A 14,633-nucleotide genomic window follows, 5' to 3' on the forward strand; every position below is an offset into this window, starting at 1 on the left:
TATACGAAGCCTTATCAATACTTCCTAAGTGTACGATGGCAAAAATAAATAAACGAAGAAGATCTGCTTTATTAAATTTAAACTAATTACAATAATTATAAAACAATGTCATTGTTTTTGAGTCTCTAAACAAAATAAATTTAACTTCTAATCTAAAGCATAAAATCCAAAAGAGCGAAAAAATAAATAGATGGATCCTAAGTGGAGGTGGAGTCCGGATACGTCTCGCTCAGCGCCACGGCTGACTATTACCTGAGATAGATAAATAAATAAAAAAATCCATAAGCCTACAACTATAGCTCAGTGAGTGGAATCTACTCGAAAACTAAATAAATTCTAATCTTATTAATGTTGAATAGAAAAAAACTAAAATCAATAATATACATAACAATTTGCAATAGGCATGCTCTTTAAATAATAACAATGATAACAATAGAGAGTCACAACTTGTAACCTTGCACAGTTTCAACATATTAACATCTTTCCAATATTTATAATGTCATATGTCTCAATGGGTCTATACCCTGTGGATCCACATTAACTAGAAGTCACCGCGAGATGACCCTCGGAACTTTTTCTTCATAGCCGATCCGATTAGGGTCATCAGATGGTATCACTATGTGATCAACACACTCTGTCTTTTCCACTAACCGTTGAGAGAAGTTAGAGTCACCTAAGAAATTTCTCATTCATCCTAGAACTGTTCCCTAACCCCGCCAGAGTCACCTAAGAAAGTCACCGCAGTGATCTGATTTAGGGCTTTCCTGTGGACTTCCAGATAAACTCGAGTCACCACGAAAAACCGCAAGCGATTTATACCGGGACTGTTCTCTAAGTCGTATCAATACTAGTCTCACTTTTTCTTTTCACTAAAATTTAATATTTACACAAGGTATGGTGATGCACTGAGTATAACGATTAAATGCACACAGAAAATATAACAATTAAATTTACATGTAAGGATGAAATAAATAAATTTGCACACAGAAAATTATATGGTCTGACAAGGTACAAATATAAATAAATATGTGAGTGAACCTACTCACTTGAGTCTAGATTAGATAATTAAAATTTCTAGTCTCTAATCCACGTGCTGAAAATTACCACCTTTAAACAATACAAAAGTAACCATAATTTAATTTTTATCCCTAATTAAGTTTCTGAATTTTTAAAACCAAATAAATAACTATAATGGGCTGAACAAAACCCATTGGATTGAATTGGGCTGCAGGTGTCCCGCACCCACCCTTCCACTTTATGCTAATTGGGCTGGGCCAAGGCCAATCCAAAGCCAACAAGGAACTGGGCTGCAGGTCGACCTGCAGCCCATGACTTAAAGCTAGAGGTCGGGTCGGATCCGCAACCCAGACTCGAACTTGAGAGAAGGAAATGGTTGGCTTGAGTTGAACCCGAGCCCAACCTTTTTCTTCCCCAATAAGATCGGTGAGGGAGAAAGAAGAGAGGAGGAAAGGGAAGGAAGAGAGAGCATCGCCGACGACCATTATCGCCAGCAGCCTATCGACCTTGTCGAAACTTTCCTAGCGACCTCGACGACCTATACCAGAGGGAAGGTCAATCATGGCAACCAACAGTGGAAGACTTCCCACCCATGGCCAACCACAACCCGAGCCACGAGGGCCTCATAGAAGATAGCATCGACACCGGGCTTAAAGCACGAAGCTTCGGTGACAAAGCGGTAGCGACCCGAAGCCGCCGGCCAATAAGGTTCACCAATGAGACTGCAACACCGAAATTAGGTATTTCTAATTTACTCTATTAAATTAAAATTAAACTAGAGGGATGAGAGAGGGCTCACCGAGAAGGAGCATGATGGTCCCTATTTACTCCGGCGATGCTCCGACGGGTCGAACCCACGTCGTGATTCTGACGGTAAGGAAGAAGAAAACGAAGGAGAAGAAGAGGGAAAAGAGGCTAGGGGGTTAAGGAGAGAGAAAGAGAATTAGGGTTTAATTTATGGAGCAAAAAAATTAAATCTAAACTAGATTTGGATTCTGCGAGATATCAGCGACTGGCTCATCGCGTGCCGGAGAGAGGGGAGGGGACTGCACGTGCACCCTCCTCTCTCAACCCCTTCTTTTTAAAAAAAAAAAAATTCAGTTCTTACATATCTCAACACGCTTAAGATACATGAAGCCTTAATTATACTTTCTAAATACACAATGACAAGAATTAATAAAAAAAAGAATTTGATTTATATAATTTAAAATAATCGTAATGAAAATAACCAATGTCATGACTAATGTATCTCTAAAAGAATTGAATTAACAAATTGTCTAAAGCATAAAGGCCAAAAGAACGAAAAAGTAAATGAGTAGGTCCTAAGTGGAGGTAGAGTCCCGGTGCATTTCGCTCAGCCGCCATACTAACCATTACCTGAAATATTAGAAGAGAAAATTCATGAGCCAACAACTATAGCTCAATGAGTGGAATCCACTCGAAAGCCAAATAAATCTAAAATTTATAACGTTAAAAAAAATCTAAATTCAGCGATATAAAATGATAATTTTACTAAACATGTTCTTAAAGTAACAATAATAACGATAATAATAATAGAAGAAAGTCATATCTCATAACATGCTTAGTTTCAACATATCGAAATTTTTCTCAATAATAATAATATTATTTGTCTCAATTGGGTTTATACCGTATGGATATACATCAATTAGAAGTCACCTCGAGATAACATTTATGTTTTTTTCTCATAGCTGATCCGGTTAGAATCTGTTAAGTTCTGATACCAATTTGTTAGGCTCTGATACCAAATTGATAGGATTTGGAACCAAAAGATCGGCTACGGAACAATTCTTTAAGATCTGAATTTATTGCAGGAAGCAGTCTGCGCAACCGTGGGAAAATATTCTTTAGATATTCTCCGGTAGTCTAAAAATTACGAAACTAATTGGGTTGGATCTGTAACTTCCTGATCTACAACTTTTGTATTTACACCCTTGCAGATTCTAACTGTAGCAGGGACAAAAACATGGAAAAACGTGAGTGATGGTGGTGGTGACAGGTGAAATGAATATTAGGGTTATGGAGGGATATGGAGATGAAGGTGGATTGTGGATGTGATTTGGGGATATAGACGAAGGGAACGAAGTGTGACTTCGACGGTGAGAAAGAAGAAAACGAAGGAGGAGAAGAAGAAGAAAAGGGAAAAGGAGGCTGGGGGTTGAGGAGAGAGAGAATTAGGGTTTAATTTATAGATTAAAAAAATCCAAATCTAATTTGATTCGGATTTGGCGAAATCTCTGCTGCGCCTCGTCGCGTGCCAGAGAAGGAGAGGGGAGGGGGTTGCACGTACAAAGCACGTGCACCCTCCTCTCTCAACCCCTTTTTTTTCTAGTTCTTACAGGCTGGGGTGAAGGAGAGAGAGAATTTAGGGTTTAAATTTATAGCTAAAAATCTAATCTAAATTAGATTTGGATTCGGTCGAAATACTCGTGGCTACCTCATCGCGTGTCGGTGAGGGACAAGGTGAAGGGGTGCATGTGCACTCCAAGAAATTTTTTTTTCTTAGTTCTTATAGCGATCTTCTAAATTAGATATTTCTATTTTAACCTATTAAATTTAAATTAACTTTGAGGGTGGGAGAAGGTTTACCGACGAGTTGTGTGGCGGTGTCCTATTGCTCCGACGATGCTCTGGTGATTCGATCCTACGTTGTGACTTCGACGGCAAAGAAAGAACAAGAAGAAGAAGAAGAAGAAGAAGAAGAAAAAGAAAGGAGGCTAGGGTAAAGAAGAGAGAATTTATGGTTTAACTTATAGAGAAAAACCCAAATGTAAATAAGATTTGGATTCCGCCAAAATACTTGCGGCTACCTCATCATGTGCCGGCAAAGAGGGTAAAGGGTGCGGTGCGCATGTGCAGTGCACATATGTTCCCAGAGATATTTATTATTATTATTATTATTATTATTATTTTCAGTTCTTACAGATAACTACTAAGATTTGAGGCTTGTAGTCATAGATAGGAGAAGATAAAAGAGGTTGAAAGCTCATTTTGTTTAAAATATGGGTAGAAGATTCATAAGGGTATTATAGTAGTTTATATTTTTTTTTCTAAGTTCGGAGGAAAAAGTTAACAGTTTTACATTAATCTAAATCATAGGAGGGCAAAGTGATATAAATAAAAGTTCAGGGGTAAAGTAAAATTTAGGCCTAACCATAGGGTAATTTGAAATTTACCCTTATAAATGTTTTGACTATATTACAAATAAAGCCCTCTTTTCATTATTTACAAAAAGAGCCCCTTATTTGCTAAAAAGGTACCAAGCCGGACCATATCATTAGATATATAGTACAACCCAATTATCAGGTTAACTTAATCTCCAAAACAGCTTCAAGACAAACCAAAACACCAATTTTCAACAAAATCAAATCAAATCAAGCCTCTAAAATACTAAAATCATATCCAAATCTCATAAGATAAGGGTAATTTAGGAAGTATAAAACTATCAGTTTAAATGGACGAAATATTCTACTTTTTATTTCATTTTGTTGGGTAATTGTTAAATTAAACTTAACTCAAAGCGTTGCTCGTAGTCCTTTAGCAAATAAGAGGCTCTATCTATAAATAATAAAAAGAGAGGACTTTATTTATGTTTTATAATAAGTCAAAATATAGGGTGTTATTTGTAATTTTCTCTTGAAAAACGAAAATCCTAAATTGTCCCTTTTCAAATCCTTTATCATGTTACAGTTTATTAATGGATTAAGTGCAGAAAGTAGAAAAAGAGAACTTGTGAAATACTCAAGCAATAAGAATATACAATGAAAGCTGCACTTGTTTCTGCATCGTGAGTTAATTGTGCATTTGTTGCATGAAATCTGATAAGATACCCTTCAAAATTCAAATTCATAGATGACATATAATAAAATAACATCTAGGGTCAATTTTGTTGCAACTGAAACCTTCTTGACCTGACAGAAAACCTCTAATTTGACTTGTCTTTGAACTCTCAAAGTATCTAACAAGTATCATGGAAATATCTATTATCTAAGAGTATCCCTTTTTTTATTTTCTTTCCAAAAAATATGATATGTAAAGGATGATAAAATATAAAATATAAAAACCACCTTCTTTTAACAGCTTAAGCTTTAAGAGCAATTAGTGAGTTAATATGGCATTAGAGCCAGAGAGTCATTGGTTCAAATCCTACTATGCCCATCTTTTTCTGAAAATATAGAACCCCACTCATCTAATTAAAGCCACTTCTTAGGCCTATCAAAATGTCTTAGCTTAGAAATCATAAGTGTTAAAATATAAGATATAAAAACCACCATACTCTAAAAGTATATGCTTTTAGAGCAATTGATGAGTTAACAAAGAAAGTATCTGACACGTATCCAAGAAGCATCCAATAATATTGTATCCGATTCGATAAGGCTAGAGTTTTGAAGTATCCATGTTTCCCAGTTATGCATAGATATGTATGTGAATAAACATATATTGTAACTAGAGATTAATTAATTATGGCACATGAATAAGTAAATAAACTTATAGTGAAGCAAGACATAAATTTTCTTGGTCTTTTTAAAAGAGAATTTTTGTCAAATTTCTAGGCCCCAGCATTCAGATCCACTTTGAGATCTTTTACAAGTTCAACGATCACAAATATCAAACCCAAAAAAACAATTGGTAGATGAAAGAAATGAATACATCATAAATGTATCCTGCGGCCTTTACCGGGAAACCTGTCCTATGAAAGATGAGATAAAAGGATAGGTAAAGGCTTTTAACATGTTTTTACCACAGATTGTCCTCATCAGGCAAATCCTTGTTAGGGCTTAAGGCTCTGCATTCTACAATTGTTGTGGATATTGTCAATTAATCAAGTCATTATACACTAAAGCTAGTCTAAGGAAACACTCATGGAACTTTACTAGCAAGAGCCCAAATATAACATTGAAGTTAGTTCATTACCATTTTTTCCGATCAAGTCCATTCTTTGACCATTTACAACTTTATTATGCCAACTCCTTGGCTCAAATTCAATTATACCATTTACATTTCAAACAGATATCAAACATCATCAATCAGAATTGTGACTCTAAACCTACAACGATGGACAACAAAAATATCAGCAACAAACTAGATGCCTCTAATACATGTCTGTTGATTGGACAGCACAAGGATGATCTAGTGGACAAAATGCATGAAGAAGCAACAGATTCTGCAAGTAAAGAACAACTTCAGGAAAGTACTGGGAGCAGTGACAGCAAAGACAAAGATTACCAGAAAGAAGAGGAATGCCGGTATCTTCAAGAATGCCAGTATCTTCAAGAATCAGTATCTGAAGACAAGAAACAAGATACAACATCAGAAAAAGAACTTACCAAGAATGAGAACTCAAAGGAAGATCCTAACATCATGAAAATGGTTCTCTTCTATATCCAATGACCTATATTTAAATAACCTCTGTAGTATTTTATCAGAAGATAATACAATAATTTCACCACATTGAATTATTTTTCAAATGTCCATCTAAACAAAAAATTTCATATATCAATTTTGAAACAGATATGTGAAGAACTTGATGTGAACAAGGAAAATGTAATGGCAAATACAGTGGAGGAGGAAAGTCTAGAAAAGAATCTGAAAGATAATCCTGATAAACATATCTGCTCTGTACAAACAATATGCACTTCTCTCAACAAAAATCATGAAGAAGACCTCAAATTTGAAGAACAATCCCATCAAACTATTATCACCAAAGACAGAATTCTACAATCCATTGACAAAGAAAGCAGTGAGCCTGAGACATTTGATTTTATCATAGCTAAGGTCCAGACTGATTTATCAGAAGCCACAGGGGTTGGCGAAGATGGTGATAAAGTTGAGGTAAAACTTCCACCACTCCTTAAAATTTGTATACATATAATCTAAACTTTTTTTTTTCTATTGATGAATAATAAAGGAGGTTCCTGAAGTTCCTAGTAAGTATGGTGCTACTAAAATTGCAACTTTGGAGGATAGGGAAAGTGCACAGAAAAATATAGATGATATTGCTGATGCAATTAAAGAGAAGCATCAAGAAGTCCTAGATACATTCTCTGAAGAACTTTATCAGATTACCAACGTCAAAGAAGGTACAGAAGCTGATGGGAACAAAGATGAGGAAGACTATCAGGAGGACAAAATTGTTACTGAATCCGTAATTGAGGACCCAAATAAAAATACAACTTGTGAGACAGAATTCACCAAGAACCACAACTTAATAGACAATCTCGACATCAACAAGATGGTTTGTTTACTTATCTGATTAAAAACCTTTAAGTTTAATAAAATGGTCAGAAGTATGAACTAGTTCAACAAATTTTTGTTTTTCCCTATTAAACTTTCATTTGAGCCCTTTTTTCTTTGTCGTTTTCAATCCTCGAATAGATCCCTGTAATGAATGATATGAATGAGAGTGCTGAAGCTGCAAAAGTGGAGGATGAGAATCTTGTACAAAAGAACACAGGTGATATTCCTGATAGGAATGAGCAGGTGATGAAAGCAATACATGACAAAGTTGACAAAAAGCATGACGAAGAGCCCAAATATGTGTGTGCAGAGCAGATTGGTAAAAGTACCAAAACAGCAGAAAATATAGAAATTGCTGAGCATGACAAAAAAATAGACACTGAAAAGCTTGAAGCTGTAATTGAAGCAGTCACTGTGCCTGAGGATAACAATCAAGTGACAATTAGTAAAACTGATTATGAGATCCAAAAGAACATGGAAGATAATATGCTCAATATTATGAATGAATCTCTATCCAACTCACAAGATTTGGCCACGGGCAGCTTAGAATTTGGTGGTCTTGATGCTAGATCAACTGAACTTCACCAAAGGATTGATATTTTAGCATTAGCTGAGGACAAAGTACCTGCCAGTATAACATCAAGATCAAGCTTAGATAGCACTATAAATCCAATGCAAGAAGAGGAAGACAGTAAGAGTGACAAGACATCAGGATCAACCTCTGAAAAGAATGTGCCTAGAAAGGCCTATGAAATAGAACTTGAAGAGAAGAGAGATAAAGAGGTACCAAAGAATGAGGAAATTTCACACACTCCCTTGAAGTCCTCCCCCAGTATGATTAGTGAATGGATCAAGAGATTTGGTGAATTTGGTGAGGGGCAATTAATTGAGGAAGAGATTAAACATTCAGATGCTTGTTCTTTGACCGTTGATAATGATAGGAATATTGTTGAGACAAGACTGCATGAAAAGGAAGGGAAAAAGATATGTGATGATGCAGAACCAGAAACTGCACCTAGCAATCCAGATAATGAAAAGAGCGAAGTTACAACAGAAGAGGTAACTTCAGGATATGCTATAATAATCACAGAATTTAATAGAGAAACTCTATTTACTATCTGTAGTTATTAGTGATTTGGTGAAGCTGTCCATTATACAGATTAAGACAGTAGTACAGAACAGTGAAAAGACAGCAGATTGCGAACCTGTCAAGATCCAAATTTCAGAAACTGGTGATATGAAGATAAATGCAGATGAAGTCCAAGCCTTTGAAGAAAGATCTCCAAAAAAAGAGGTTTGACCACAACAATATAGTGAATAATTGTATCATGTAATTAAAACTTTAGAGCTATAAAAATTTTGGTGTCACAATACCATTGATGTGATTAATTGTAATGCAGAATACAATTGTATTGCAACAGGATGACAACAAGAATTCAAGCATAAAGGACATGGTGGACACATATGAAATGATTGATGATGCTACACTTACAACAATTCCATTGGCTGACAAAGCAGCGTTGAAAAGCCTACACCAAGGTCAGAGAGAGTTAGCGACTGTGGATGATGTAACAATGGAGAACAACCATTTTAAATATCAAGTGGTTAGTTACTGGCAAAATTTTCTTCCTTATTTCTACTCTATTTTATTTCCGCATACAAGTTTCATTGCAATCTTATAATGCAGCCCAACTATGTAGTAGTATCCTCCACAGAGCAAAATATGGAAGAAATAACTGGGGCATACCCTGCCAAAGCCAAAGATGAGATGTTCAAGGATGTAAGTCATGTTCCAAGGACTCTGCCCAAATTATATGTTATGTGACTTGTTATAGGAGCACAGTGGAACTGTGAATTTTTCATAATTCTACTGTCTCGTGATTAGCATTATATAGTAACCTATCTTGTTTCTCTGCTAAACATAAACTATTTAAATTACTGTCTCAAAAATTAACTGGTAATATTCTGGTGCAGAATTACAATTTAGACTCTCAGAGTAGGGAATTTGACATTGTAAATTCAAAGGAGAAAAAATGCATAACCAAGATTCAAGACAATTTACCCCTTATTCTTGCACTGGCTGAGGAGACAAGACAGGTAGAAATAAAGCATGAGGTATATTCTGATCACGACAGATGGACTCAGGAAACATTAACTAAGAACAACATCAGTGATGTTGATGCCTCCAAAAACAATAATAATTCTGAGGAGACAGAAGAAGCCTCTGCAATACTACATGAAGAACAGAGTCAACAGATAACCACTGGGACAGGAGTAACTCAGAATCATTCAATGGAAGGTACACTAACTACTTTTGAGGAAATTGTTAGTGAAATGAAAAGCAGCATAGCTTCTTTATCACAAGGCAATGAACCTAGCCAAAAATCCAGAGAAGAAAGAAAAAGTGACGATGGAACAATTTCTGATGGAGTCAGTGTGCTATCAACCATGCAAAAAGTTCAATCTCAGGGTATGGGAAATGATGAAGAAAACAAGGCATCTACATTGGTCTCGGAAGAACTAGACCCTGAAAAGAACAAAGAAAAAGAGACACCAATAAGAGAACTAGATGCATGCATTGCGATAGCATCCAACTTGCTTAGTACGGAACCAGCATCGATTCCCGACACTGAGAATGCAGCAGGAGAAATCGTATCTGAAGAAGCACCAAAACACAACAATCAAGAGGTCAGTGAATGTTGGGTTACAGGAAGATTATATGCTCATTAATCCTTCTAGTTTCTATCGTCATTAATCATTAGCATTAAGCTGATATTTTCTCTGTTATGCAGGTTAAAGATTCTAAGTTGGCATCTGAGAACACTAAATCAGCAGTAGAAAAGGAAGATAAATTCCAATTATCATGTGATGAAAGAGCTGATGATGATTCTTTACCTTTAAGAGGATCCTTATTAAAATATGATTTGGAAACACATGCCCGTACAGTAGGTTTTGAAGATCAAAAACAGTATAACGGGAAAGATAGTGAAATAAAAGAGCAAACTGTGTCAGAGAAGGAAAACAAGGAATACCAAGAGATTGGGGAAAATGCAGAGGAAAAGAAAATGAAAGACAATGAGCAAGAGGAGAAAATTGAAGTACAGTTATCCTTAAAGGTATCAGAACAGATTTACAACCGTGGGTACAATAAGGACAATTCAGAAGAGAACAAAATTTCAGAGATCAAGATAATAAAATTGGGGAATGTGCAATCTGAGAAAGCTGCCAACATTTCCAATGAAATGGAAGATGGTGATGAAACAGATGGGCTAGCATTGCACAGTGAAAACAAGAATGAGAAAGAACTTGATACCATAGATATAAAGGAAATGGAAGAGGAGAAACAAGAGAAAGTTAATGAAATACAAGGAGTAGTGGAAGTCTTTGAAGCAATCACCAAAGCTAAGTGCAACAATGTGAATCTAGAAGAGAAAGAAAATACTAGAGAGGGACCAGAAAACAAGATAACAGAAGACCTGGAGAATGAAAAGCTTCTACATTTAGGTGTTGGATATAGCTCCGAAAGAGTCATTCAAGAATACAAAGACAAGATGCATACTCATGGTCATGAGATGTTGCATGTCAATGATGATACAGAGGAGGTAAGAACAGTAATTCGTAGTAGCACTGAACTCTTTTCCATTTGTATCCTTTATAAACATCATGAATTTCTACTATTTCCCTCATCTTGTGCACATACTTTAATATAGTATGATTGACTGAGTTTCTCGAATGCAGATCTTAGAAGAAGTGGATTTGGAGTCAACAAATGACGGACTCCCAACAAAGCTGATTGATGATTTATTTGACACATCTAAGCCAGTTGAAGAAATTAAATATGTCGAAGCATCTGACTCTTATGCAGAACTGGAGGGCACAGAACTTGAGAATCTTCAGGAAACTGAGAAAATCAAGAGCATTCTTTTGGGTGATGAGGAAAAAGCAGATGTGCAGCTTGGAATAGTAGCAAAGACAACCTTTGACAATCTAGGAACAGTTAATGCAAACAAGGAAATAAAGAATATCACAGAGGAAGATATAGCTGTTGGAACTCCTGATTTGTCTCATGCAAGAGATGAAAAGAACCATGTATCATCTCAGATACATGACAATGAAGCAACAAGCACCGATTGGGGAAACAAATTGGAACCTAATGAATCTGAGGACTCAGTAAATGAAGAACCAAGTGATGAGGTCAGAATAGTGTTATCACATATAAAATGTTTCTTTCTTTCTACTTCTCTCCTCCTCTGTAACTAAGCAAAGATATCCTACTTTCAGGTTACAAACTCTGTTGTTATATCATCAGAGCAAATTCTCATGATGGACGAGGACAAAGAGAAGAATATTCATGTTTCATCTGTTGCAATTGCATCTGGTGGAGAAACCATGCCAAATCTAAGAGATGAACCTGAGATAATCTCTGGGGTGATGGTGAGAGAAGTTACAGAGGAAGAAATTGGGACAACTGAAATGCATTACAAGTTCGCCAAGGAGACTGTAGCTTTGGAGGGCTCAACTGAAATTGAGAAGTTTGTGCATGTTTCCACCGATTCAGCATTCATTTTTGATGCACTTAATGCAGATAATGAGAGACATCAAACTGACACTGATAATTTAACAAACGAAGATAACCAAATCATTCAGCATGATGAATTGCCGGTATCACGTTATTTAATGGACCGAATCTTGCAAAAAGAAAGTGGTAAGCTTGATGGAACCTTGGAAGTGAAGCCTGAAGATAATGTAGAAGAAGAAAAATCACAAGACGAAACTTCTAAGAAAAACAGTGAATTGAGCATCCTAAAGCAAGAAGGAAACTTGGTCTCCTTGTCCGCTGAGCAGATAACATATGATACAATGTCAGAAAGAAAAACAGAAGATCCTAAAACTTCTGAAAGTGGTTATGATTTGGTGGAAGAACTAATCCATGTTTCCAAGAAGGTTAAAGAAAATTCAATAGTAGAAAATATTCATAATGCACCTCAATTATCAACAGTGGATGAAGATGTAAATGAGGAAGTCTCTTTTGAACTCATATCAGAAGAGAAAAGTGAACCAGATAGGAAAGTGGATGTTGAAGACATCAGAAATACAGATTTGTCACTGGAAGATAAAGTTCCTACAACTAACCAAGAGAGAGGAATGGCAAGACAACAGGATTGCCGAAGCCTGAACAATGATACTGATATTCCAATTGTCCCAGAGGCTTCTAAGGAAGATAGTTTTCAACAAGGAAGAGAAAGTGCAGAAACCTTGTGTCACATTCCAAACGAAGCTCCATATGTAGTACCTGAGGAAAAAATTCCTCCAATAGCTGTACCAGATGGAAATGCAGAAAGCTTGTTTCACAAGGAAGAGATTCTATTAAGTTTTGATAGCCAACAAACTGATAAATCCTTTACATCTTCCAACATTGGAGATGAGGCTCCTGAAGTTCTCAGAACTCTGTCAGAAGATATCAAAATTGAGAATGAAAAGGAGAAGCAAGAAAATATCATTGGAAAGGAAGAAGTAAGAAAAAGTGTTACTGAAAGTAGAGTGATGAAGAATGATTTACCTGAAGAGCAAAAAATATCTGAGCAAAAGATTACTTCAACAGCTGTACCAGTTGAAAATGCAGACAGCTTGCTTCACAAAGAAGAGCTTTTACCAAACTTTAATAGTCAACAAACCGGTAAATCCTTTACATCTTCTGACATTGAAGACAAGGCTCCTGATGTTCTCAAAACTCTTCCAGAAAGTATCATAGTTGAAAATGAAAAGGAGAAGCAAGAAGAAATCATTGTAAACAAAGGAGAAGTAAGAAAATGTGTCATTGAAATTCCATCAGGAGCGATAAAGAATGATCTACCTAAAGAGCAAAAAGTAACTGATACACAAAAGGTCCAGCAACCTGATCCTGTGGTAGAGTTTGCCAATGAAGCAGTTGAAATAGATGAAAAGATAATGGAGATAAACAAGCCAAATACCTGCATAGGTGAGAAACAAACTGAAAAGGTAGAAAATGCAAATATTGAGGAAGAGAAAACAGATGATGAGAAGAGTGAAAAGGAAGAAGAAGATGAAGATAAAACTGAGAAATCTGGCCACAACATCGAACTGATATTGGAAGCAAGAGAGGCAGAGTTAAAGCCAGCACATAAGAAATCTCACAACATCTTATCTGGTGTTGGATCAAAGGTCAAGCACTCAATTGCAAAAGTAAAGAAGGCCATCACAGGTAAATCTTCCCGCCCAAAGACTGTCACCAAGATAAAAGAAAAGGACGGGACTCAATAGAGCTGGAGCATGTATTGTCATAAATTACTATATACGTTAGAAGGAATAATGTCGACAAAAATTATTATATACAGACCTAATAATAAGTTATTATTGTCTCCAGCCACTGTAAAGAGGAATAAAAATGGTACTCTGAAGATTAAGTGATAGTAATCCTTGTAGTATGTTACTGTAAAGCTAATTATGTCACTTCAAGAACTTAAATATGTGCATTGAATTTATTGCATTATACTTTTCATTATTTTGATTATGATTTGGGAGTAGCTCAGCACCATAAATTTGTATACTGAGGTAAATTCATATATTCAGCCTAAAAATTGTCCATATCTAGAAGTAAAAATTGAAAATATAATGTATTTAACTACATATTGTGTAGTGATGAATACAAAAAAGGTTTCTTAGGTGATGAAAGTTTAAGTTAACACTATAGTGTTTTGATATTGCACAGCTATGGAATATAATACTTCAAAGTTCAGAATCACGGCAAATATTTCTTTAGCTCCCATTTACTTTAGGAATAACAAAAATTCTTATTCCAGAATACAATCTCTTATTCTAGAATAACAGTTAAATATCATAATAACCATATCTCTTATTTCAGAATATAAATACTATTTATCAAAATTATATCTTATATCATACACTAACTCAATTATTAATTTACCCTTGATTTGACTATAATCTCTCTTAAATATCTTATTATAATTTATTACTCATCTCTTATCTCTTTCAAATATTTTATCATAATTCCTTACTTATTTTTTCTCTCTTTCAAATATCTTATCAACATCTTATCATAATTTATCACTCCTCTCTACTCTCTCTTATCTCTTATCATATTTTTTATTTTACACTAAATAAATAAAATTCAACTTAAACATCATAAATATCAATAATTTAATATTATTTCATAAAAATAAGCACATTTTAAAAATTATTATTATTATTAAATATTATTTTAATTGTACATACTTCAATATAAATATTATAAAATTCTTAATAATATAGTATTTAATTGATATAATATTTTTATAAATTATCTTATTATTAAAATAATTTTATATGTACTAATAACATCA

General features: G+C 35.1%; 1 protein-coding gene and 1 long non-coding RNA gene across 12 annotated transcripts in view; one reads left to right on the plus strand and one right to left on the minus strand.

Annotated features, from left to right (window-relative positions):
• The window catches only part of LOC140785116 (uncharacterized), a 59,769-nt gene extending 45,965 nt beyond the window's left edge, over positions 1-13,804 (plus strand). The window contains exons 4-14 of one of the 11 annotated variants that reach the window (XM_073132859.1): positions 6,046-6,405; positions 6,547-6,867; positions 6,944-7,270; positions 7,411-8,331; positions 8,417-8,566; positions 8,673-8,876; positions 8,960-9,052; positions 9,247-9,960; positions 10,065-10,874; positions 11,011-11,466; positions 11,554-13,804. In XM_073132859.1, the coding sequence (XP_072988960.1) occupies positions 6,046-6,405; positions 6,547-6,867; positions 6,944-7,270; positions 7,411-8,331; positions 8,417-8,566; positions 8,673-8,876; positions 8,960-9,052; positions 9,247-9,960; positions 10,065-10,874; positions 11,011-11,466; positions 11,554-13,554 (6,357 nt within the window). In that variant the 3' untranslated portion in view covers positions 13,555-13,804. The remainder of the gene's footprint in view (positions 1-6,045; positions 6,406-6,546; positions 6,868-6,943; positions 7,271-7,410; positions 8,332-8,416; positions 8,567-8,672; positions 8,877-8,959; positions 9,053-9,246; positions 9,961-10,064; positions 10,875-11,010; positions 11,467-11,553) is intronic. The other 10 variants (XM_073132876.1, XM_073132866.1, XM_073132882.1 and 7 more) reach the window with 10 other exon arrangements.
• Positions 2,191-6,319, minus strand: LOC140785178 (uncharacterized). The gene is made up of 2 exons (XR_012108398.1): positions 6,262-6,319; positions 2,191-2,394 (listed from the first exon to the last, which is right to left on the minus strand). It is a non-coding gene; the product is annotated as an uncharacterized lncRNA (long non-coding RNA).
• Positions 13,805-14,633: the final 829 nt, after the last annotated feature.

The sequence above is a fragment of the Typha latifolia genome, chromosome 1 (genome assembly GCF_019914945.1).
Source record: "Typha latifolia isolate L0001 chromosome 1, TyphaL0001v2, whole genome shotgun sequence".
In the NCBI taxonomy this organism is placed as follows: Eukaryota; Viridiplantae; Streptophyta; class Magnoliopsida; order Poales; family Typhaceae; genus Typha; species Typha latifolia.